The sequence below is a fragment of the Adiantum capillus-veneris genome, chromosome 12 (genome assembly GCF_014529385.1).
Source record: "Adiantum capillus-veneris isolate H3 chromosome 12, ASM1452938v2, whole genome shotgun sequence".
Lineage (NCBI taxonomy): Eukaryota > Viridiplantae > Streptophyta > Polypodiopsida > Polypodiales > Pteridaceae > Adiantum > Adiantum capillus-veneris.
In genome coordinates, this window is record NC_140942.1 from 38,541,878 (window position 1) to 38,567,730 (window position 25,853).

At 43.5% G+C, this 25,853-nt stretch overlaps 1 protein-coding gene across 1 annotated transcript; it reads left to right on the top strand.

The window, feature by feature from the left end:
* Positions 1-965: 965 nt before the first annotated feature.
* LOC147445609 (uncharacterized) lies at positions 966-25,673 on the top strand. Its single transcript, XM_086525063.1, has 2 exons — positions 966-1,369; positions 24,706-25,673. Exons 1-2 carry the CDS (start codon positions 1,354-1,356, stop codon positions 25,323-25,325), a joined length of 636 nt encoding a protein of 211 aa, XP_086381189.1. The 5' UTR covers positions 966-1,353; the 3' UTR covers positions 25,326-25,673.
* The last annotated feature ends 180 nt before the right edge of the window (positions 25,674-25,853 follow it).

Sequence of the window (25,853 nt, forward strand, 5' to 3'; positions counted from 1 at the left end):
ACTAGGCTGTTTAAAACTCTACATTAATTAATTCTCCTCTACATTGTTTTCTCGGTGACAATCCATACATTGGGATGTATTGCCTATATGCATGCTGACTCTCTTCCTCTTTCTAACAAAGTTGCAGATACAACCGTGACAATTTGCCACCATAGTCGGCGGCGTGGTGACATGAAAACCTAAAATTTTGATATGCAGATGAGCACGGGCATCAGCTAGGCTAATTGTTCTATTGAGCAACATCGCCTACATGTGGCAAGTCATTGAGCTGCATCATCATATATTGCCATACATGCTTTGAGTCTCATCTATAGCAAGATTTGATTTATTGTTAATATGTAGACGTCAGAGATTATTTTCATAGATTGACATCGATCACACAACTTGTGCATCACGGCATGTTGTTTGTGCCAGTTGGGTATACATTTGGAGATAACATGTTCAAACTCGATGTTCAAACTCGACTGAGTTTCCAGCAACACAACTTTGAGAAAAAGCAAATTCGGAGTTACATTGTTCAAAGATTGTACCTAAATTTAGAGTTAGCAAGGACAATCTTACACTACCATGTGCGACGTGGCACACGCTAAGGCTGGGTTCAAGGCTGGGTTCAAATTGAACCGACGGAAGAAACAAGCCTTCCTAAATGTGTCGCAACCTAGTGTGAACAGAGTGGAGGAGAAAAAGTGAAAAAGTGAAAAAGTGAAGGGGGCTGAGAGAGGCCATCAACTCTTCGGGGCGGGGGGGGGGTCGGAAGAAAAATGGAGGGCCCGGCGGAAGAGTGCCTCAACTCCAACCAATGAAATTTCGCCATGAAGGATCGACGCCCCTTTGCATTTTTCTTCCGCCGCCTAGTCTGAACCTACCCTAATGCAAGGAGCGTTCCAAAAGGAGGAGTCCTCAGTGGAGGCCAGTGATCCCCCCCCCCCCCCCCCCCCCCTTCCCCTTTCTGCATGTTCTCTCCCTCTCCCCCTACTATTGTGTTGCCAACGGACGCCAAACACCGACGTTATACCTACTAGCAAACTCTGCATCCGCGAGTGATCTTTTCACTCTGTGGGTTCGACATGCAAGGGTAGACGTGAGGGCTGGGTCTACATCGTGGAACCACGCTCACACCTCATATATTTCAGCGGGTGCACTTTAAGCGAGGAATTGCCCCCGCCCTCCTCCTCTCTCCTAAAAATCTCTCTCTCTCTCTCTCTCTCTCTCTCTCTCTCTCCCCAAGCTGTTGGACATGACCATTGCAATGCTCTTAGATGTCACTACCCGTGTGGACAACACCTGCTTGCAAAGCTACTGAACGTCACCGCCTATGTGGGCAACACCCTCCTGCAGTTCGAGCCAGCAACCATGCTTGGAGCTACAAGTAAGCCCTTTCCCCATAGATAGTGCTCAGAATTGACGAGTGCTTTTGCTTTCATTGTAGCCAAGTGCATTATATGTGTGTGTGTTTGTGTGTGTGTGTGTGTGTGTGTGTGTGTGTGTGTGTGTGTCTGTGTGTGTGTGTGTGTGTGTGTGAGAGAGAGAGAGAGAGAGAGAGAGAGAGAGAGGCTCCGGATACCCAAATCAGCCTCAGATTGGAATAAACATGGATGCTTGGTCTAGGCTACCTTCTTTCAAAAATGACCCCAGAAATCAAAAGCGAGGTGTGAAGCCCATGTTAGCACTTTGCGTAATGCCACAACCCTTCGAGATGTAAGCATAGCCTTCAAGGCCAAAGCATATGAAACTGGACCGTGGGGTGGTAGGCTTTGGCTTTCACCCGAAATTCTTTACTTTAGACATACACACAGAGCATTTTGCAAAAGAAACCTGCGACGGGAATTAACACTTGAATACACACGGCTCGGAAGCTAGAATGCCTCGCGACAATCTGTAGGTCCCAAAATTCGCGCCCCTTTTGGCATTTCTTTATACTTTGAGAGGGTAAATTTACAAAGTAGAGTCCTGGGAATCCTTTGTCTATATCCAACTAGATACCACTTGTTTTGGCCAAATTTCGGCAACATAACAGCTCCAAAACATGCGCGAAACCAATTCCCTCGCTAGAACTCTCTTCCACTGGCATAAACCCTCTGATTCCTGCCCAAAAACAAAAAATTCAGCATGCTATATTTACTAGTTTTTGTCCTATTTTCAGCCCCAAACAGTTTCCTAATTGTCCTCTGCCAGTGGGGAACGATATCCAATGGTTCTGGCGTCCATATGATTGAAAAACAATCAATTTACAATGCATACATAGCTCTGAAAACGCACCTGTACGGTGAGGTTATAATCCTCACCGGTGCCTGCTTTGGAGTAGCAGTTAGCTACCCCTGTTCCTGCTGAAGGAGGTTCTTGCCTCAGCACAAAAGCATGAAACCACATAGTTGTACATCAGTCAAATGAAGAGCCCTCTTGTGGGGCATCACATAATTACATGTAGGGGAGAGAGAGAGCAGTGTGTAGTGTGCAAGTCATCACTCTTAGCACCACACTGTACATAGAGAGGAAAGCAAGCACTCCAAGCATTCCCCCAGCATAAATCGAGCGTCCCCTCTGCTGCCCTTGACCTGTCAATAGATGCAAAAAGGGGAAGATTTCTATGGCTGCTAAAACCTGCAGATCGTTGAAACGCAGCAAAACAACTCTGTAAACACGTATCTGATGCCTTCCAATGCTGAAAATGAGCTCCTTGGTCCTAGGTAAAGTCATGGGAAGCTCAAAAATAGATAGAAATGGCTGAAAATCAGAGTTATCAGCCTCCAAAACTGCTCCCAAAAGTCAGTTATGAGTTCTATTCTCCCAGACTTGGTAAATTGACCAAAAAGTGCAACTTGGCACTCATACATGCAATTTCCCCGCACCGGGCTTCCTGCTTAAAAATCTCTCAACTGGTGTATCAGTTGACTTTGCAGGAGAGCAATAAAATGTTTCCCTAGTCATACCGAAGGTAATGACATGAACACATTTCACGGCCCAAAATAGCAGTTTCCTAATTTTTAGGAGATGTTTCCGTTGGGCTCCCACTGGTCTTCTGACCATCTATCCCCATTGGGACCACATCCAAAAATGCAATGTGGCCCAACTATCGGATACTTTCCTTTGGTGACTTTATGCCTTTATTGAGTTCACTTCCTAGTATCCACCAACTTGCTAAGTGCGACGGGGGGACCTACATGATCTTGAACTGAGCCTAGACATCCTTTTATTTTACGAGTTCCAGTGCCAACCAACTTCTTGTCTGCGGGTGAAATTACCGTTCACATTGGCCATAAAGTGTCCGGCCATTTGCAACTTCAAAAAGAGGGTCTCAAAAATTAAACAAAAATCATTGGAAAGAAACCAACAACTAAGGTTAGCAGTTGCCACGTCCTCGTGACATACCCCCCTCTTGAAATCGCAAACGTCCTCGATTGCATACCATAAATACATGGCAGTGATGATCTTGTGTTGTTAGCACTCTTTTATCATCGCATGTATCTGCAAGAAAGACTGTTAAAACATGTGTACAAATGACTTGATGAGACCTTCATACTTTTGTCAAACTGTACACTGCTATTGCACTGAATCCATGAGTACATTTGATGTGCTAGCTCTATCATTACCCCTCCTTTGCAGACATTGGGTTGGGACATACATACGCTGTAATCCAAAGGCCTCAAGATAAAGCTGCAATACATTTGGTGACTCTAACAGTTCATGCTCTTCCATCCACTTTGCATCCATAGGTGGATAGTTCTTGAACTTCACCACATAGCATCTTGCAACCTGTCCCTTAACTTTTTACCTGTGCAAGAGATTCTTGCCTCTGCAAACGAGCATAATTCCACAACAGTGATGTACCACCCACGATTAAGCAAGCTCAAATTTCAAGATGATTTACCAATGCGTCATAGAATCCAAGCAATCCCCTCAGAAAACCGGCAAGCAGTGTGTCACCTGGTAGACCCACATTACTCCCGCAGGGGATCTAGTGGCCAATATACCACCGTGAGACCTCTCCCTATCTCATCTTGGTTCATAGTTGCAAACCCTAAAAATGCAGCAAAAAATCAGCCCTAATTTGACCGCTTTTTAGCAGGGCCTACATGCGGAATTTCCTGTCTATCCTGTGAAGAGGAACCCTCTTCCATAACGCCCTTCCCTTTGTCGGCCATAGTTTAATCCCGCGTTCCTGCACTCTGTGTCTTTACCCAAAACAATCGAGGCTCGTTCTTTGAGGAAAAAGTGATTGATATCCCGGCAATGGAACCTTGAAAGTTGAAACTGGCCCATGGGGCGGTAGGCGTTGGCTTTCACCCAAACGAACCGGGTTTAAATCTCGGCAATGGAACCTTGAAACCGGCCCATGGGGTGGTAGGCTTTGGCTTTCACTCAAAATTCTTTTACTTTAGACATACACACAGCGCACTCTGCAAAAAGAACCTGCGACGGGAAGTAACACTTGAACACACACAGGGCTCGGAAGCTAGAATGCCCCGAGCAGACGCGACAACCTGTAGGCCCCGAAATTGGCGCCCCTTTCGATATTTCTTTATACTTTGAGAGGGTAAATTTACAAAGTAGAGTCCTGGGAATCCTTTGTCTATATCCAACTAGATACCACTTGTTTTGGCCAAATTTCGGCAACATAACAACTCCAAAACTTGCGCGAAACCAATTCCCCTGTTGGAACTCTCTTCCACTGGCATAAACCCTCTGATTCCTGCCCAAAAACAGTAAATTCAGCACGTTGTATTTACTAGTTTTTGCCCTGTTTTGAGCCCTAAACAGTCCCCTAACTGTCCTCTGCCAGTGGGGCATGATTCCCAATGGTTATGGTGTCCGTGTGGCTGAAAAACATTCAATTTACAATGCATACATAGCGCTGAAAACGCACCTGTACGGTGAGGTTATAACCCTCATCGGTGCTTGCTTTGGAGTAGCAGTTAGCTACCCCTGTTCCTGCTCAAGGAGGCTCTTGCCTCAGCAGAAAAGCATGAAACCACACAGCTGTACATCAGTCAAATGAAGAGCCCTCTTGTGGGACATCACATAACTGCACGTAGGGGAGAGAGAGAGAGAGAGCAGTGTGTAGTGTGGAAGTCATCACTCCTAGCACCACACTGTACATAGAGAGGAAAGCAAGCACTCCATAGCTCTTAACCTGTGGACAGGTTCTCAATGAAGCATTCCCCCAACATAAAACGAGCGCCCACTCTGCTGCCCTTGACCTGTAATGCATCTATTGACAAATAGATGCAAAAAGGGGAAGATTTCTATGGCTGCTAAAACCTGCGGATCGTTGAAACGCAGCAAAACAACTCTGTAAACACGTATCTGATGCCTTCCAATGCTGAAAATGAGCTCCTTGGTCCTAGGTAAAGTCATGGGAAGCTCAAAAATAGATAGAAATGGCTGAAAATCATAGTTATCAACCTCCAAAACTGCTCCAAAAAGTCAGTTACGAGTTCTATTCACCCAGACTTGGTAAATTGACCAAAAAGTGCAACTTGGCACTCATACATGCAATTTCCCCGCACCGGGCTTCCTGCTTAAAAATCTCTCAACTGGTGCATCCGTTGACTTTGCAGCAGAGCAATAAAATGTTCCCCTGGTCATACCGAAGGTAATGACGCGAACACATTTCACGGCCCAAAATAGCAGTTTCCTAATTTTTAGGAGATGTTTCCGTTGGGCTCCCACTGGTCTTCTGACCATCTATCCCCATTGGGACCGCATCCAAAAATGCAATGTGGCCCAACTATCGGATACTTTCCTTTGGTGACTTTATGCCTTTATTGAGTTCACTTCCTAGTATCCACCAACTTGCTAAGTGCGACGGGGGGACCTACATGATCTTGAACTGAGCCTAGACATCCTTTTACTTTACGAGTTCCAGTGCCAGCCAACTTCTTGTCTGTGGGTTTGTCTGTGGGTGAAACTGTCGTTTACATTGGCCATACAATGTCCGACCATTTGCAACTTCAAAAAGAGGGTCTCAAAAATTAAACAAAAATCATTGGATAGAAAACAATAACTAAGGTTAGCAGTTGCCACGTCCTCATGGTGATCATCTTCCGTAAGGGCACATCCCTTCAAGATGTAATCATAGCCTTCAAAACCAAAGCATAGTAATTTTATCGGAAGAGACACCCTCATTTTACATCCGCTGAAATCAGCCCAGAGCTTTGTGGCCCTGCCCTGCTGTTGGGGGCATAGCCAAAAAGTAGTGTACTACAAGAGACGACATCCTACACAGGCAGCTCCTTAAGGATCTTTAGGCATTTCCAAGCATGATGTTTCTTTTTCAACATCCCCTAATTAACAATATCAGCGTGAATTGTTTTGCACATATCAGCGTCTTGCATAGTGCCACATGCCGTCAAGATGAAAGCGTGAGTTGATCCATTTGGAGAGTAACCCTCGCTTTGCATTCGTTGAAAATAGCCCAAAGCTTCCTCGCCATGCCCCTGTTTGGCATATCTTGCAATTAGTGCATTCCTAGAGTCGACATTTCAGACAGTAAGCTCCTCAAGCACTTCTTGTGCTTTCTAAAGTGCACCACACTTGGCATACACGCCAACCAAGACAGTGCCAAGCACAAGGTTTTTTCTCAAACACCCTTGACTATTAATATCATTGTGAATTCTTTTGCCCATATTAGTGTCTTGCATAGTGCCACATGCCTTCAAGATGCAAGCATAGGTGATTGCAATTGGAGAGATGCCCTTGCTTCAATGGTGCTGAAAACAACCCAAAGCTTCCTGGCCTTGCCCCTGTTGGGCATATCCAAAAATCAATGTACTCTAATTGACAACATCTCGGTCAGGCAACTCCTTAAGCGGCTTTTGTGCTCTCTAAGCTCATAACAAATGGCCAAGGGTGATTCGAGGTTCCGCTTGGTGAACAAAGGTTGGGGCAGCCAAGAGTGGAAGACAGAGAAGTCGTAGACGGCGGTCCATGCACTCCACACATGCAAATCAACCCCAACCTGAAAGAATCAGGAAAAAATAGAGACGTTGTGGACGACAGTCCATACCCTCCACGTATGCAAATCAACCCCACCCTAGAAAACCTAGGAAGAAACGAGCAAGCTCCTTCTCCCCCCTCGATCGAGCAAAAAAGGGACCGGATCAGCCCTTTCCGACCATCCACGGTCATCGTGTCATCTATGGCTCTGATATTATGTCAGAATACGCAACGGAAGATGTGATGCAAATAGAAACTGACCTTCGAACCGGTCATCATCTCAACAAGTTTGGCTTGACTCCGATAAGATCCTTTCACACTAGACAACACTTGCACCGCCGCATACGTAAATAAGACAATTGTGGAGAGGATAGATCACTGAGGTCACCCTCGACATCCAACATCTGACTCAAGATGGTAGCAGACTTCGCCCGTCGACATGTGTGCCATATCTGGTGTGCTCTCTTTGTCCCCAGAGCCAACATCCTCTGCATCAAGAAGAGGGTGCAACCAACGCCAAATCCACCCCCAAATTGAAAAAACCAAGAAAAAATGAGTAGCCTTCTTTTTTGTCAGTCAAGCCCGAAACGGCACTGGACCAGCCAATATTGAGCATCCTTGGATAGAGCCTGAAATGGAACCAAAAGAGCCATTGCCGCGCACCCATGGGGTTATGTCATCTATGTCACAAACTGATGACGTGGTTGCCCAGTACACACACACGCGTCCTGTATTACTGACGTGGCAAGCGTCGTACGGACACCTCTACAGTTTGCGTTGGAAAACGCGGAAGCTATACGGGTAGCATGACTAGCAACAATGTACGGAGAAAAGCAGAATTTTGCTCTACGCAAATGCTACGCAATGCCTAAAAAGCTTTTGATTAAATTGCTTAATTTTAGAAGCTTTTGAAAGCCTTGTTTTATTTGTAAGCTTATTTTTAATGGGCACCTTTTCATGGACAGCTTTTGGGGCTCTGCTCTTAGCAACCCTTGTAACTCTTTTTAAGTGTAGTTGGGCTCCTACTTCTCAGTGCATCTAGACGCAGAGTCTGAGAGTGAGATTCAACCACTCTTGTGTACTTTGTGCAACAAATTAATACAAAAAGAAATACCGAAAGGGGCGCCAGTCTTTGGGGCCAATATCTCTAGGCACGGAACTCCGTCGGGCCATGTCAAATCAATTGTGAACTGTGAACTGTTTCGAAGTGAATTCTTGCCGTGTCGCCGTAGAATCTTAACTTGGAGTGTCCAAGTTTGTTACAATGGTATTAGAGCACGTCCAATTTCTCTTTTACCGGGAAATCCGATCCTTTTTACGCAATACTTATGGATTCAAACAGAGATCGATCGACTTCCTCTACATCCGGAGATGTAGGAAGAGATCACGAAGAAGATTCACGCGAGGAGTACGGCTCGCCTCGGCCTACTCAGGCGGAGATTGAAGAGATGGAACGTCAACGATTGATTGACGATGCAACAAAGATGATGGTAAATTTTACGAAGGACCCGAAATTTGTAGAAATTTATGACCAAGACCTCCTTCGACGAGGTGCACTTACAGTGGGGGCAAACAGAACCACCCCTCAAACCGGCACTCAGGAAATCTCCTACTCAAGGATGTTTACAGAGCAAGAATTAGAAGAGGTGGTTGATACACAGATTTCTCAGCTTTTTGACGCGCATAACAAAGCCGAAAAGCACGACAAAAAGCAGAAGAAAGGCACTGACTTCTCGGGTTATTTGGATCGTCAATCTACATTTGCCTCGACAAGAAAGCAGAAGAAGCATGTACGATTTGAAGGAGTACCCAGTTCTTCTTCTTCTTCTTCTTCTTCTTCTTCTTCTGACAGTTCTTCTAGCTCCTCTGACTCGAGCGAAGAGGCCAAAAAAGGGAAAAAGCAAAGCATAAAGCAAAGCTTCGGAAAAGGCAAGAAAAAGGCAAAGAAGTCTAAATCTTGCCCAGTTGTTGACAGTTCTACAGAGGACTCTTCTTCGGATAGTTCAGACTCTAACGGCAGTAGCTTTTATGCAAAGAAGAAGAATTTCTATAAAGCCAACCAGTATGACTTTCTGGAGGATAAAAGCAAGAAAGTCAGAGAGTTTACAGAAGGTGGAAAGTCAATTAAATTTGACACGTTTTTTGGATATCGACATGCTTCGAAGGCTTTGGCCTTCATACAACAGTTTGACATAGCTTTCTCTGGAGGGCGTTACTTAGAGCACTCCAAGATTTGGAGGGCTACCTCTTACTTCAAGGGAAATGCACGAACCTTGTGGTCCACGCTTCTATTGAACAAGACAAGGCCAATTAAATGGGTGAAATTTAAAAGGCTTTTTATCTCTTCTTGGTTGACTCGGGAGTGCGAACATACGAACTGCTTGGAACTATCTTCGGATGACCAAGGATACATTGGACGCATATTGCGACAGATTCTGGAGCTCTTTTCTACCAGCCTCTTCATTTAAGAAGATCTTGTTCAAAGAACAGATTGAGCGGTTTACCTTGGGACTTCCTACAGAGATCCGAGATCACTACTTAAGCAAAAGTCAGATTCCATTCAGGAACTGATGAGTCGTGCAAAACGAGGTTTTGCCATTCATTCAGGCAGTTTGATGAAATGATGACGCAAAGGACCGAACAAACTTCTAACAATGAAAGTAGAAAGAGGAAGAGCAATCCATAAAAGAAAGAAAAGGATGCACGACCCAAGATCACTCTTCGAGAGAGAGCTCTCTACATCAAAGAGGGGAAGTGCTATGGATGCGGCAAAACTGGGCATATCTCCGCAAAGTGCCCTAAAAAGGCACCGAAAGAACAAAACGACAAGGATGAAGACAGACATGAGGGTTTGAAAGCAGCTGAGGAACGTGGACGAAAAGGCAAGATGAAAGCAGGACTGGTTCCAGATTCCATGGGTACTGATCCAAGCACGATTGGTGAGAGTACACAACTTTGCCGAGCATGGGCCAAAGGGAAAGACCAAGAAGCCCAGATTTTCTTTGATGGAGGAGCCAAGGCCACCTTCATTTCACCTGAATTGGTGGTGAGGCTCGAGATGACACCCGATCGGATGGGACCACTAGCAAAGGCAGTTCTAGCGGCACTTGGCAGGGACGTAGCCATTATACCTGTCATTGGCAAACTTCAGTTGCATTGTCAGGGGTATTTGGGGCATGAGGACTACTACATAATGCCCTTGGAAGGTTGTGATGTCCTCTTGGGAGGTCCCTGGTACCATAAGAACAACGCCGTGGTTGACTGTCGGGCGAGAAAAGCGACTTTGACTACAAAGAAGGGCCGAACTATTGTACTCGATGTAAAGCTTAAGGGCGAGTCTGTCCCTATTGTATCGGCTTCAAACGTTTCAAAATTAATGAAATCCAGTCTGTTTGTTTACTCGATCTTTTTGAGAGAGTTGAATAACGAGAATATGACAAATATATCTGACCTTGATAAAGAACGCCAAGATTTTTTCCACACTCATGCCGATTTCTTTTCAGAGGGCCTGCCAGGCGAGTTACCACCCGCTCGTCCTGAGGATCATACCATTAATCTGATACCTGAAAGCACACCACCGAACTGGCCACCTTACCGTATGAGCCGAGCCCACAACGAAGAAATTATTAACCAAGTGAAAGACCTCTTGGAAAAGTGTCTTGTCCAGACTAGTACTTCACCGTACTACTCTCCAGTGTTGTTGGTTTTGAGGAAAGACATATCTTGGAGAATGTGCATCGATTATAGAGCTCTCAACAAAATCACCATCAAGAACAGATTTCCGATTCCTAGGATTGATGATATTCTTGACCGACTAGAGGGATCCTCGTGTTTTAGCAGGATCAATTTAAAGAGCGGATATCATCAGATCGTTGGGAGATGTCTACAAGATAGCTTTTCGGATGACTTTTGGGTTATTTGAGTTTTTGGTGATTCCTTTTGGCCTAACCAATGCTCCAACGACATTTAACCGGATGATGGACAAGAATTTTCGAGAGTATAGACTATTTGGTGGCACTTTCTTTGATGACATCATTGTTTTTTCCAAGGATGAGGTAGAACATAGAGAACATCTGCTACAGGTCTTTCAGGCATTACGAGATCACAAGCTGGTGATTAATGCGAAGAAAAGTGAATTTTTCATATTCGAGATACACTTTTTGGGACAAATTGTCTCAACAGCAGGAGTGCAAATGGACCCGACCAAGATAGAGACTATCCGTGATTGGCCCGATTTGAAGAATGTCCATGAAGTTAGAAGCTTATTGGGCTTGTGTTCGTACTACAGGTGGTTCCTTAGAAAGTTTGCAGAGGTCGCTTCCCCTTTGCATATCTTGACACAAAAAGGAGTCCCTTTCTCGTGGGGACCCACAGAGGTGACTAGTCGCCTTTCAGACATTGAAAGAGAAATTGACTACTATAGGACCAGTTTTGACTTTGCCGGACTTGCAGAAGTATTTGAAGTATATTGTGATGCTTGTGGTCGTAGTCTGTGTGTCCGTTTGACGAGCTGTTTGGATCGGCTTCTAGAGCACATCGAACACTACATTCCAGAGCACTGACTTGACAATTCGGGCACCTTCATCTGTCATCCCATCTGGACCATCCCTTAGCTCTTTTGGCCTAAAAAAACCGCATTGAGCATACATTCCCACTACCCTTTGGCTTCCCCGGACCTTGGTACCTGCCCTAGCCTTCAACACCACATCTACCTGCAGCCTTTGCTTTGCATAGATCACTTTCTATCTCGGACCAACTTAGTTTGTAGATGCTTGCTTGCTTGGTGTGTAATTAAGGAGAGAGGAAAAGAGAGAAAGAAAGAGAGATTGGTGTAGATTTAATGGTTAATGTTAAATTAACATTGACATAGAGATTAGCGTAGATTTAATGATTAATGTTTAATAGATATTTAACTAGAGAGAAAAAGTCGGCTTTCGTAGGCAATGACATGGCCTTCTTGTGGTCTTAATGCAAGAAGGCCATGTCATTGCCTACAAAGTCCAATTGTTCTCAAGGCTTGAATTGATAGTACAAATATATGATAAAGAGCTTTTGGAGGTTATCCATGCTCTTACTCAGTGGCGACATTACCTACTCGAAGCCGATTTTACGGTCTTCACAGATCACCAAAGTTTGCGCTACTTCTTGTCTCAAAAGCAGCTTTCGGAAAAGCAGAGGCGGTGGACGAACGTCTTGTCACAGTTTCACTTCCATATTGTCCATGTGCAGGGACAGAAGAATTAAGTGGCAGAGGCTTTGTCTCGGAAGCCGTTGGTTCTGGCTATTTCCGCGATACATCATAGAAGCTTCGAGGATATGGTCTATCAGTATGCCACATATACAAATTTGCAGATATTTTCACTCGGATACTGAATGGAGAGATAGTAGCGGGATATTCCATTCGGGATGGCTACTTGATGAGGAAAACCATGTTGTGCGTTACACAGCCGTTGAGGGAAAAGATTCAGACCGAATGGCACTTTTCACCTTTTACGGGTCACCGCGGCATTGCTACCACCTTGAAAGGTGTGGAGAGATACTTTTTTTGGCCGGGACTCAAGAAGGATGTGGACGATTTTGTACACATTTTCTTGGTATGCCAGGTCAAGTTTGATAGGCATAAAGCACAGGGATTGTTACAACCTTTTACCCATACCCACCCGCCCGTGGGAAAGTATTGCAATGGATTTCATTTTTGATCTCTTGAGAACACAGAGTGGTCATGATGGTATCTGGGTTGTTATTGGCAGATTTAGCAAGCAAGCTCATTTCATTCCAGTGAAGAAAACAATCAAGCCGAATCACTTAGCGAGACTGTTTGTGGCCCAGATCTTTAGATTACATGGCATGCCTGAGACTATTGTCTCCGACAGGGACCCAGATTCACGAGTTTGTTTTGGAAGGCTATTTGGGAGAACATTGGCACGCGGTTGTAGTTCTCGTCATCTTTCCATCCACATGCACAGACTGACGGGCAATCAGAGATTGCCAATTCAGTGGTACTAGATTTATTGAAGTCTTACATCTCAGATCAGAAGCCTCAATGGGAAAAGTATTTACCTTTGGTGGAATTTGCCTACATTAACACGATACACTCTTCGATGGAGAAGGCACCATTTGAGATTATTGAAGGTGCTACGAAGGTTTCATCCTTCCTAAGCACAAAAGATAAGATTTTTGAAGCTGATGAGTCTTTGCAAAAATCTCAAGAAAGATAGAAAAAGGTAGCAGATCGCCATCGTCAAATTTGAAATTGAAGGAGAATGATTGGGTGCTCTTACGTTTTGAGAAGGCACGCCTGAGAAAGGAAAAGGGAAAGGAGAGGCTTTTTCCAAAGCTTAGTATGCGATACTACGGACCTTTTCAGATTTCCGAAAAGATAAATGATATCTCCTTTAGATTGATGCTGCCCGACACATGGAGAAGTCATAATGCTTTTCATGTGATTCTCTTGAAGCCTTTTAAAGGCAATGTGCTCGAAGATGGGGAGCCTGATGAGCAACGCGAAGTGGAAGAAAACGAGGAGATCCTTGTTCCAGAACAAATATTGCACATAAAGACAGAAAGATTAAGGGTAAAGCGGTTCTTGGTTAAATTCAGGAACTATCCTGCATTGGATGTGAAGTGGATGGAGGAGGAGGACCTAGGAGATACCCAGATTGTGAATCTTTACCTTGAAGCATTTGGATTAGCATAGTCTATTCTAAATGGAACCCCGAACTCAGCTTGGGTGGAATCTGGTGCAGCGGTTATGCACAAGAGGGGAGTCGCTCCACTCCTTTGTCAACAGATTGCCTCGATTTTTGATATTAAAGTTACTGATATCTCTTTGAGTTTCAGGGATACTGTGAGCTGACAATATTCTGTTGTATGACTTTATGAACTGGAATTCTTGATAATATGATCTTAATTTGTTCTTGACTTGTGCGAGTGCAGGAACTGATAGACGAAATGACTGCAACATTTCAGTCTGAAAGATCTCGATAGACGTGATTGCATTATGGATAAGTTAATCAGGCATCTATGAGGTCCTTAGTGGATCTAGATGCGATTGTTGAATACATTTCCGATAAATCACGGTCAGAGATCCGAATGAATTTTTTAATGTGATTTGTCATGTGATGTGAATGTAGATTGCTACATGTGCTAGATGTGTGTTCCTAGTGCATCGTTACTAATAGTCAGTGTCTGCTAAGACAATTTATGGCCTCTGTCTGTTTTGCAGGCGTAATCAAAAGAGATTACAATGCTTTCAAGAGGGGGGTATATCACAAACTGGTGACGTGGCTGCCTAGTACACACACACACACACACACCTGCCTTGCATTGCTGACGTGGCAGGTGCCATACGGACACCTTTATAGATTGCATCGGAAAACGTGGAAGCTGTACGGGCAGCATGACGTGGCAACAACATACAGAGAAAAGCAGAATTTTGCTCTACACAAATGCTACGCAATGCCTAAAAAGCTTTTGATTAAATTGCTTAATTTTAGAAGCTTTTAAAAGCCTTCTTTTATTTGTAAGCCTATCTTTAATGGGTAACTTTTTATGCACAACTTTTGGGGCTCTGCTTTTAGCAACCCCTGTACTCTTTATAAGTGTAGTTGGGCTCCCACTTCTTAAAGCATCTGGACGTAGAGTCTGAGAGTGAACTGTTTTGAAGTGAATTCCTGTCGTGTCATGGTAGAATCTTGACTTGCAGTGTCCAAGTTTGCTACAATCTACAACTCTAATACCATGTTAGAGCCACAGATGAAGATGCAATGTCGACAAGAACTAGCCTTTGATTTGGTGGGTTCCTTGACTTTGATCTGCTTCGCTTCCAATAAGATGCTCCAACACTAGAGAGCACTTGCAATGTTGTGGCAAATGTGTAGAGGAGAGATTACTTGGCTAGAAAGAGACAAGATACCTGTGTGTGTGTGTGTGTGTGTGTGTGTGTGTGTGTGTGTGTGAGAGAGAGAGAGAGAGAGAGAGAGAGAGAGAGAGAGAGAGAGAGAGAAGGAGAATGACACCCGATGGGGTCCCAACCCACCCTCTCAAGGGCCCCGCACACCAATGCCGATGTGCTATTTGCTTTTGATTGCGTAAATGGAATGTACACACATGAAATACCTCAAGTGAAGACTTTAGTGATCCGATTGGGAATGTCGCCGCGATAACTCTTCTAGATGAAGCATGTCCGAGGCTGATTTGATACACCTTTGGATCCGTCTTGATGAGGGGTTGCTGGAGGCCAGCAAGGGGTAGATTTGGGTCTGATTTGTGCTCCTGATGTGAGAGGACCAAAGGACTGAAAGCTGGCTGCAAAAATGCAGATCTGGCATGCAAGACGTAACATATCTGTCAGTGAAAACAAGGCTTAAAACACAGCTGGTGATGGATCAGTTGATGGGCAGCGATGTGAGAAATTGATGCGGCGAGGGAATGGCCGAGAGAGAGGCTCAATGCCTACAAATCTGTCCAAGGGCTGTAGATAGGGCTAACGTTATCAAAAGTACACCACATTTGGCATACATGTCGACCAAGGCATTGCTTGGGTTGGCTTCAAAAACGCAGATATGGCACGCAAGATGCAGGAGATCTTTCGCAGGAAACAGGGCTGAAAACGCATCTGATGATGGATCAGTTGATGGGCAGCGATGTGAGCACTTGATGCGGCAAGGGAATGGCCAAGAGAGAGGCTCGATGGTTGCAAATCTGTCCAAGGGGCTGAGAGATAGGGCTAGTGTTAGCAAAAGTACACCACATTTGGCATACATATCGACCAAGGCATTGCCAAGCACAATGTTTTCTTCAACAGCCTGTGGGTGACAATATCATAGTGAATTCTTTTGCCCATATTAGTTTCTTGCGTAGTCCCACATGCCTAGGTAATTGTATTTGGAGAGATGCCCTCACTTTGCATCCCTAAAAAACACCTCAGAGCTTCCTTGCCATGCCCATGTTGGGCATATCCACAATCAAAACAAGCCAACAGAGGGCATTCTAGACATGCAGCTCCTCAAGCTTTTTTTTTTTTGCTTTCAGAGTAGGCGACATTTGGCGTACATGTTGACCAGGGTATTGGCAAGCACGATGTTCTCTTTCAATAGCCTCAGATTGACTATGATTGTGAATTGTTTTGCCCATATACATGTCTTGCGTAATGCCACATACATGCCTTCATGAGGGAGATGGGTGATTTCGTCTAAGATTTCTTTTAGCAGCCTGTGACTAACAATATTAACAATGGATTATTTTGCCCAGATCAACATCTTGAGTGGTGCCACACGCCTTCAAGATGCAAGCATAAATGATTGCATCTAGAGAATTGCCCTCGCATCTGCTGAAAACAACCTAGAGCTTCTTGGCCTTGCCATTGTTTGTCATATCTTGCAATCAATGAATTCCAACAAACAACATTCTAGATAGGTAGTTCCTCAAGCACTTTCTATGCTTTCTAAAGTGTACCACATTTGGCATACATGTTGACCAAGGCAGTCCCAAGCACTACATTTTCTTTCAAAGGCCCTCGACTAAAAATATCATTGTGAATTCTTTTCCCCATATCATTAGGGATCTGGGGTGGTATTAGAAAAGTCTCCATCTTAGAGAGAGGTAAATGGGCTTATCTTCTTCTCTTAACCAATGAGGGAGCTCAATTTTGACACCTATGGACTCTGCCTGTCAACATCATACTCCGTATTTTCTCATTTTTCTTCTCCTAATGTCTTTTTACTCCTCATAAATAGATCCCACAAAATCTCGTAAGCGGGTGGCATAATGATGCTACACCTCTCAAAAGTTCCCTCCAAATCTTCAAACAATTTGAGTGCTAGCAAGGAAGACGTCTGGTCTCTGCAAAGGGGTGAGAACGTCTGGTCTCTGCAAACGCTTGAGAAGAAGCTCACACCCTTCACACAGCAGAAGCCTCTTACGCATTCTCATAACTGTACACCCCATCCTCATCTCTCTCTCTCTCTCTCTCTCTCTCTCTCTCTCTCTCTCTCTCTCTCTCTCTCTCTCTCTCTCTCTCAATAGAGCCACCTATCTACTACAAGCAACTCTACAAACTCCCTACTCTCAATGGCACCCAAATCTTCACGTAGAATAACCCTTGCAAAGTACAGAGAGATGTTGGGAGAAACCATGTGTCAAGCAGCACAAACGCATCCAAAGAACTTTATTGATTCATATATGGTCTTCAACACAAAATCAGAAACCCAAGAGTGGGAGCCCATCACAGTAAGACGGTTTTCATGGGTTACTCTCTTACCCTCTCGAACGGGACCCCACGGAAAGAAAAAGAAGGCTTTGGATAATCGGGGAGTCATTGGAAGGCAAGAATTCTCTCATTCAAGAGTTTTGATAACCAACTATATGTAGAGGTGCAACATGTCTACAACAAAAATGAAGTAGCGGTGCGAAATCATGCTACCGTATGCCAACAAATTGTAAGTAATATGCTACTCTTGCTGTTTTATTCATGTAAGTAGGCTGAACTAATATAATAAGTTTTTTAGCATGCTGTTGACGTTCTTCAAGTATTAACATTTTCTATTTTGCTCAAGAAGTTTTAAAATTGCATTTTAGATTCTTGGATTAGAAACAAAACCTTTAATTCTAGCTACCTTGGTATAGGTTCCGAGGCTCCAAATATTTTTATCTCTATCTAATCTGATTGATGCGTGTATGCTAGATGTTATTGACCCTAGCTTAGTTTGTTAAATGGTTTTTTGATTAGTTTCTTGATTATTGTATGAAGACAGGTGTTTGCATTTTTTTCTTAACTCATGACCTCTACAAATGTTTAAGTGTGCGTTGTTTGGAATTTTGGTAAATAGCACATTAAATGATGTGGTAGTACGAAGAGCTCTTTATTAGGGATGCTTGAAAATTATAATTGAGTTTTGGTGTAACCATCCGACAATACAATGATTATTGATCCGTGTTATAGTCTCTAGATAACATGACTTTGAGAATTTTTGTTTACATGAGTTTGGTAATCTTGAGACAAGTTAACAAAGATTACACATATGAAACATTCTTGACGGGTTTCTTCCCTAATTTTTGATGTGATTTTGCTTTCTAAAGTCGTTTTCAAAGTTGAAAGATTTTGGATTTGATTACACAAGGATAAGTATAGAGCGTATACCTTGTAAGTAGTATACCTTAGCTTGTTTTGGTTTTCTAAAGATAGTTATATTACACTGGTGTTATAATCCCTTCTTTGAAATCTTTATTGATGGTAATATGCACGTTTAGAGAGATTTTATTCTCAAGAAACATGGTATATTATAGTATGACCATTGTTTAGTATAATTCTTGCTTTCCTTAGTATTGCTATTAGTATATGGTTTCAATGATTTAGGTTGCATGGTAATACTAAAATAATGATTGCCTAATGCTTTTGATGGACATTTATGACCAAGTAATATTCAACATGTTTTGTTGATGTTTACTTGGTTTTACCTGATAGTTTTGGGCAAATGATGTCATGAGCTCTAGCAGAGTAGGTGAGATATACATAGGTAGGTAGGTGTAGTTTGAAGGAGACTATCAATATGGGATGGGAGAAGCCAACCCCTCTGGCCCTATCAAAATGCGTGGAGCAAAATGAGAGAAACTACAACATGGAAACAAAACATGTGTCCAAGACTTGAAACACCCAAGACAACCCACACTAGATGGGAAAAATCTAGAGATGGAGATAGAAAGAAGGAACATGAGAGAGAGAGAGAGAGAGAGAGAGAGAGAGGGGGGGGGGGGGGGGGGGACTTGTGCACATAGCCTCCGTATATATGCCAAAATCCAATCATATATTCCAAAATTTAGCATATATGTCAAAATCCAATCATGGGATGCCATTGCTATTGTCATGGACTAACCATTCATAGAATCATTGTAAACAAAAACAAAATAGCTAGATCCAATGCCCATCTTTGTCATAAAGTCTTCTTCTTTGAGGATAACGTCGTTGAAGTGAATTTCCAAATCTGATATGCAATTTAAGTCTGATGACTCTATTTATGCAAAGGGAAACAAATGAGATCTTGGTTGTCATGCGTGTATGGTTGTGAAGAAGAGCATTGGATGTGATAATCCAATGTTGCTAATGGAGAGGGAGCAGCTAGAGTAGGCTGCTCCACACATGCCTAGAAAATGCTGCTGAAATTTGAAAATTCAGCATGTTGAATGTGTGTCCGGTAGGGAGCTAAGTGTGGACAAGGTTACTAGGCCTATACCTGCAATAGTTGAGACCAAACTACCTCCATCAATGCAAGAAATGCAAGCTTCTAGATGCTGCTTTTTCTTTTTTTACCATTGCTTTTTGTCCTTGCGTTTTTGATAGAAAAATCGCCAAATCTATGTAGGGAGGAGGATAAGTTGAAGCCAAACATGTCCAAGAAACTGGTGTAACCATGAAGCCCACTCCCCCAAGTAAAACCATCTGGCACACCAATCTTGGTAAGCAAAAGGCTTATTGCTCTTAAAATTTCATGAGCATGCAGACCCATAGACAATGTCCAAAACTCATGCATTTTAAGTCACAATACATGTGGACTACCCACGTCCCAAAAATGATAGGCCAACATGAGAAACCTATCCCATGTCAAAGCAATGGTCCCTCCCAAAGTAATCAAGGTTGTAAAGAAAGCCCTATACTTTGGAGCTAGATGCTACTGTATCCGGACATGCAGTTTGTGCAAGAGGCGCCACCCCCCTCTAGCTATAAAGCTCAGGTCCCGAGGTAGTTGCATTACCTCCCAGCCAATATTGATATCATCAATCCAGCTGCTTCATTTAACCCAAGGTAACACAATGATAACCCAAGGGGCAACAAAGGTATACAAGAGATATGTAGAAACACGAGAAAAGAAGATCCATAGCATATCACCACCTCTAGCCAAAAATCTACTCCACTTGACACCAAGAGGCCACATATAACTGAAGTCCTTTTCAGGAGAGCAAGTACAAGGGTACTAACCACGTCCATGCAACTCCAGCAATAGATCCATCGGAGAAGACCATGCAAACATAATGCACGTTAGAACCACCAAGTCTTTGTCGGTGTACTCCACCATTGACTCTCCATTGTCTATCTCCAACATATTAGATCAAGGCAAGGCACGAGAGAATGTCCATTGTAGACAAGTGCAAACCGGGATCCAAGGCCGCCTTATTCTCTTATCAAAAGGGACCTCCAATTTTCTCAGCAAGGGAAAGTGCACCGGTTGAAATTTGTCCAAAATCAGCCCTCTTTGCTACACAAAAGTCTCTCACAGGCTGGTTGAAATTTTCCAAAGTTACCAGGCACAAACCGTTGCCCTCAAATCACCTTCGATCTTCAAACTGCAGCCCAAATCTCATCCAACTTCATGCTGAAAATCAGCCGGAATCCTCCATCAATAACTGGCTGAAAAACACTGGTTTGCAAGGGTTCTTCGTGACAAAAACGCTGCTAGGTCTAAGCAGCCCCCTCTATATGTAAAAATGCTGGTCCAGGGGTGCTTATTGTGAAAAAAACATAGCCACACGTTGCCCCTCGTGCCAGCTAGAAAACACAGCAGCAATCAACCCCTCCTCGCATTCCGGATCCATTGGGCATCGTCAAGCCTAGGTTTTGATACCATCTTAGAGGTGCACCGGAAGGCGTTGTGGCAAGGGGACACAATGGAGCAACAGAGAAGAGGAAGAGAAGATGCGAGAGAGAGAGAGAGAGAGAGAGAGAGAGAGAGAGAGAGAGAGAGAGAGAGAGAGAGCGCAAAAAGAGAGATAGAGTGGTACAAGCCCTGCAATGTAATGTGCAACGGAATTGAGATGATGATGGTCACAATTAGGATATGTGTAATCAGTCTCCTTTCCAAGGTTCCTTGTGAATTCAAGAGAGTCTTCCTTTTAGTTCTTAGAGAATGTGACTGTAGTAGCATAGAGAGACAAGAGAACTGACACTGTGAATGAAGGTTTTGTGAGAGAAAGGAGAACTTACACCAGATGGATCCCAAACCCCCTCCGAGGGCCCCTTCTCTATTGCTAGAGAAAGTAGAAACTTTAGATTGCACAGATGGAGATGCTACAACTTCTGAGGATGTTGTGGATGCATAGGATGCATGAGGTAGGGCTGAAATGACCTACTGAATGTTGGAAACCAAAAAACACTGAGGTATGACGAGGCTGAAAATTACGATGCTGAGATTTTTGATGCTGATGGCTGATGTGATGGGAAGAGGATCTGCAATGGGGCTGAAAACCGCAAGGCAAAGCTGAAAATCCAGAAAACGCTGAGCTGATCGTAGGGTATGTTGAAAAAACGTAGATGGAGTCTCCCAAGAAACGCTAGGGTTGGCAAGGGCTGCAGGAAACGCCAGAGGTTGAGAGGGGAAATGTTGGACTGCTGCCAAAAGCTGAGGTATGATGACTCTGAAAATTACGATGTTGATGGCTGATGCGATGCGATGCGAAGAGGATCTACAATGGGGCAGAAAACCACAAGGCAAGGCTAAAAATCCACAAAACGCTGAGGTATGATGAGGTTGATCGTAAGGTATGCTGGAGAAACGCAGATGGAGTCTCCCAGGAAATGCCAGAGGTTGAGAGGGGTGATGGCTGGACTGCTGCCAAATGCTGAGGTATGATGAGGCTGAAAATTACGATGCTGAGATTTTTGATGGTGATTGCTGATGCAATGCAAAGAGGATCTGCAATGGGGCTGAAAACCGCAAGGCAAGGCTGAAAATCCAAAAAATGCTGAGGTATGATGAGGCTGATCGTAGGGTATGTTGAAAAACGCAGATGAAGTCTCCTAGGATATGCTAGGGTTGGCGAGGGCAAAAGGAAAATGTGAACTCTAAGTTTCTTTTGTACTTTTTTTGACAGAGATAAGGCAGTCACTTAATTTAAGTGTCACTTATTAATAATAATAAGTGACTTTTAAAATTTCCCTAAAATACACTAAAATGCTTGTAATGAATGCTCTGCACGTCAGAATTGGATGTCGACACTTCCTGTGGTGAACACACACCAATGCCCATGTAAAGTGGACAATGGCTATGCTCCTGTGCAATCAGAGGGTATGCAACTACTCTAAGTGTCTGGACATGCACCCCTTTAAAAGGATCACAAGGTTGCCATAACACTTCCTAGGCTAGAAATGACCCTAGGTTGGAGTCAGCTTGTCCACATGCACATAGGGCTAGATGTGCACGTACCCGCGAGAAACTTTGCATAATAAAATAGTACAACATGTGGTGCTCCAGACTCTGCCACAAGGGGGTGCACACCAAGTGGCCGACCCCCTCCCCAAATCCCTTGACTTGGAAAAACATCGTTGCTGATAACATCGTTGAAGTGAATCTCCAAATCTACTATGCAATTTGAGTTCGATGACTCCACTAATGCAAAGGGAAATGGATAAGGTCCCCTCTGTCATGGGTTTGTGTTTGTGAGGAAGAGCATTTGACTTGACCATCCAATGTTGCGAATGGAGAGGGAGCAATGACACTGGGCTGCACCACACATGCCAAGAAAGTGCAGCTAAAATCTAAAAACTCAACATGTTGAATGCACTTCAAGTAGGCAACCAAGCGGCTATCCAATGTTGTTGATGTGACTATCCGTTGCTGCCGATTGGGAAGATCTAATTGCTTCTCACATGCCAAGAAAACGCTGCTGAAATCCAAAACTTCATCACGTTGAATGTGTGTCAGGTAGGTAACCCCATGGGAGAGGGTAGGAAAGGGTTGCTAGGCCTAGAGTTGCAACAATTGGGGCCGATCTATTTCATAGATACAAGGACTAATTTTTCATTAAAACGGTGCTAAATTTGTGTAGAGACTTGGGAGGGTATGTCTAGGCCAATGTTGATTTTAACCATGGGCTATGGTACCATGTGTGATAACAAAAATGCAATGAAGCACCTCAAAACACCAAAGTGAGATAGCCATATCACAAAAGAAAGTGGGTTTTGTGGAGTAGCTATGGCAGCTACAGCCAAAGACGGTGAGGAAGTACCTTATGTCTGATGCAACAGACTCTTTCTCCAGTAGTGGACTTTCTTGCCACAACTACGATAGTGCTCTGAATGCGTAATCCATCTTGCTCAGCCTATGTCCTTTGTGAGTGCGGAGAAGCTGCAGCGTCAAGGGAAGTTGTGTTACTTGTAGACGTCGTCGTAGTTGCACGAGAACTGTTGGGCTCTAGTATTATGATGTATAGGTATTGCAAAAGCCTCTAAAACATAGGTTGCTCATGCAGTCAATCCTACATCTTTGCATGTAAGGCATCAAGGGAAGCAGAATTGAAAATGATTTTGGTAGAATCTAGATTTCACACTTCCATAAATCTTTACTTTTTTTCCTTCCTTGAATGAGTGTAACTTTGCACGAATGTTGGTCCCTTTTAGTTCCTTTAGAGAGAGAATGAGAGAGAGAGAGGTAGAGATGTGTAGAGAGTGAGAGAGGAGAATGACACCAGTTGGGGTCCCAACCACCTCTCTCAAGGGCCCCTCACATTGTTATCGATGTGGTATTTTACTTCAATTGCGTAAATGGAATGCACAAAAATGCAAGACTCTCCTTGACTCGAATGGATGATGTTGACGTGGCAACTCTTCAAAATGAAGCACCTCTGATGGGGCTGATTTGATGCATCTTTGGATCCGTGTCAATGTGGGCTTGCAGATGGCCACCAAGGGGGATATATGGGGCTGATTTGCACTACTGATGTGTGATGAATGAAGGGCTGAATGTTGGCTACAAAAACGCAAATCTGTGATGCAAAAACGCAGCAGCTTTGATGCTCTAAGTAGGGCTGAAAACGCGGCTGATGATAGAGCAGATTATGGATAGCGGGGAGACAATCGATGCGGAAAGGGAATTGTTGGAGGAGAGGCAAGGCCGTTTTGTAGTAGTTTGCCACCTTGAGATCTGGTCGGTAAAAATGTGCAAAACTGTGCAGTTAGCAATTTTTTGGCAGCAGTGAATTGACCATAAGTTACTGACCTCTGAATCATTTGATGAGGGAGCAAGCCCGACATGTTCCTGGACAACCTAGACCTACACGCTTGACATGTCAAGTGCCCACCAACGTGTAATAACGTTTGTAGGTTCCCCCCTTTTTGGTTGTCTACCTCAGCCTTCAATCGGTGCTCCCCTTGTGGCTTGGTCTCTCGATAAATCTCTACGATAAATTCAGGTCCGTTTTTCTCTAATTTTCAGCGAGATTTTGGTTCCCCATTTGCTTCTATTGTATCCCCTCGGTACCCAGTGTTTTTGACAACTTTGGGATTTCTGAAATCTTTGCTTACAGCAAATTTTAGCCCCCTTCTGTGCCTTGTTTTGGTGCGGACAGCAACCGGATCTTGCCTCTTCAATAACCTATTAAACCTCCCTATTGTTCCAGTAGCCTCTACTGCCTTCTCACATTGGTTTTGCTTCTTGTATGAATGTGTTTTTTTATCTTTGTACCCACTCTGTTGAAACAGAAGATGTGACGGAGAAGATGGGTTGGAGGTGGGCTCTTGGCTATGGATGCAAAACGCAAATCGGAGCTTGTCTAGCTTGCATGTGTTAAAACTTAATAAGCTTTTTCTTGGTTGTTAGGTTGCTAGCTGTTGAATCATGTTTGCAAGATAGCGCGCACACACACACACACACACACACACACACACACACACACACACACACACTTGTATTGATATGCACATTAGATAATAGATCGTAGTCCATGTGTTCAAATTATATTTTTGCTAAATAAAAACTTAATGCACATCTTGTTTTTTTGCAGATGTCTATCCATCAAACATTTGTGAGTGGCAGAAAATAGAGAGTATTACAGGTATCTTGGATGTTTGGCATGCAGAGATGGGTGAGGAAGTCTATAGGTTGAACCAACAAAACAAAAAAGAGGTTTACTTCTACAACAAGTTCTATGAGTGTCTTGTAGCAAGCCAAACATATGGTCGTTTGTTGAACATTCCTCTACCTTCCTTTCAAAGTCAAGAATGGGAAGTGCCATGTACTCAAACAGTGGAATCAGTTAGAACAAAGATTGCGGCAGATATCAAGAACAACATGAAGGTGACATTTGGCTCCAGACGGGTGCATTTGAAGTGGCTAGTTCCATTCAATGTTTTTGCTGATTTATTTCAAAGGTGCCAAGAAATAAAGAAGAAAAGGACTATGTTCACAGTTGCAAATTGTCTAGAAGCTTTCCTTCATGAACTTTTTGGAATAGCATGTTTGAAGAAGGAGATATGCACAGGAAAAGAGGTAGTGCAGGCAATCTTTGACACCTCATCTACTACTTTCAAATACATAATCAAAACCCTCGAGCTCCATGTCACATTCTCATTTAGGCGTTATAAGCGCGACGGAACAGTTTTTCTTCTAATAATGCAGCATTAGAAGAAATACAAGTGGAGCGTTCGTGGACTTTGCTGGATGTGGGGCGTCTGCTACAAGGAAATGAATGTTATCCTGAGGATTTTGTGTTTTTTCATCTAAACAAAGTGGTGCGAAAAAGAAGAGAGAGCACTTTTAGCGTGCAAGAGATGTTGGGAAGTGAGGATAGGTTGAATTTATACATCACCTCCAACTAGATAAATGCATATTCAACAAATTTTGGTTCCAAATATGTATACATATAAAGATATTTTTTGGTTGTCACGATGTGTCCTGATTCTCTCTTCGATGTAATAGAAACTTTTAGCTCGATTAATATATTCTGACATCTTTGCTGGTTTGTCAACAGAATTTGTGAACACTTAATTTGGTTGTTGCGTTTTTGCCAATTTGAACTATCCATTTCTTTTATTGCAATGGCAGTTGGAGTTTTGGTTTCTAGTCTTGTGTGTATTTGAAGTGAAGGTTTGGCTCACTATATGCTCATCCTATACTGTTTATTGGGTGCTTGCTCAGTCTTTTTGTGGATGT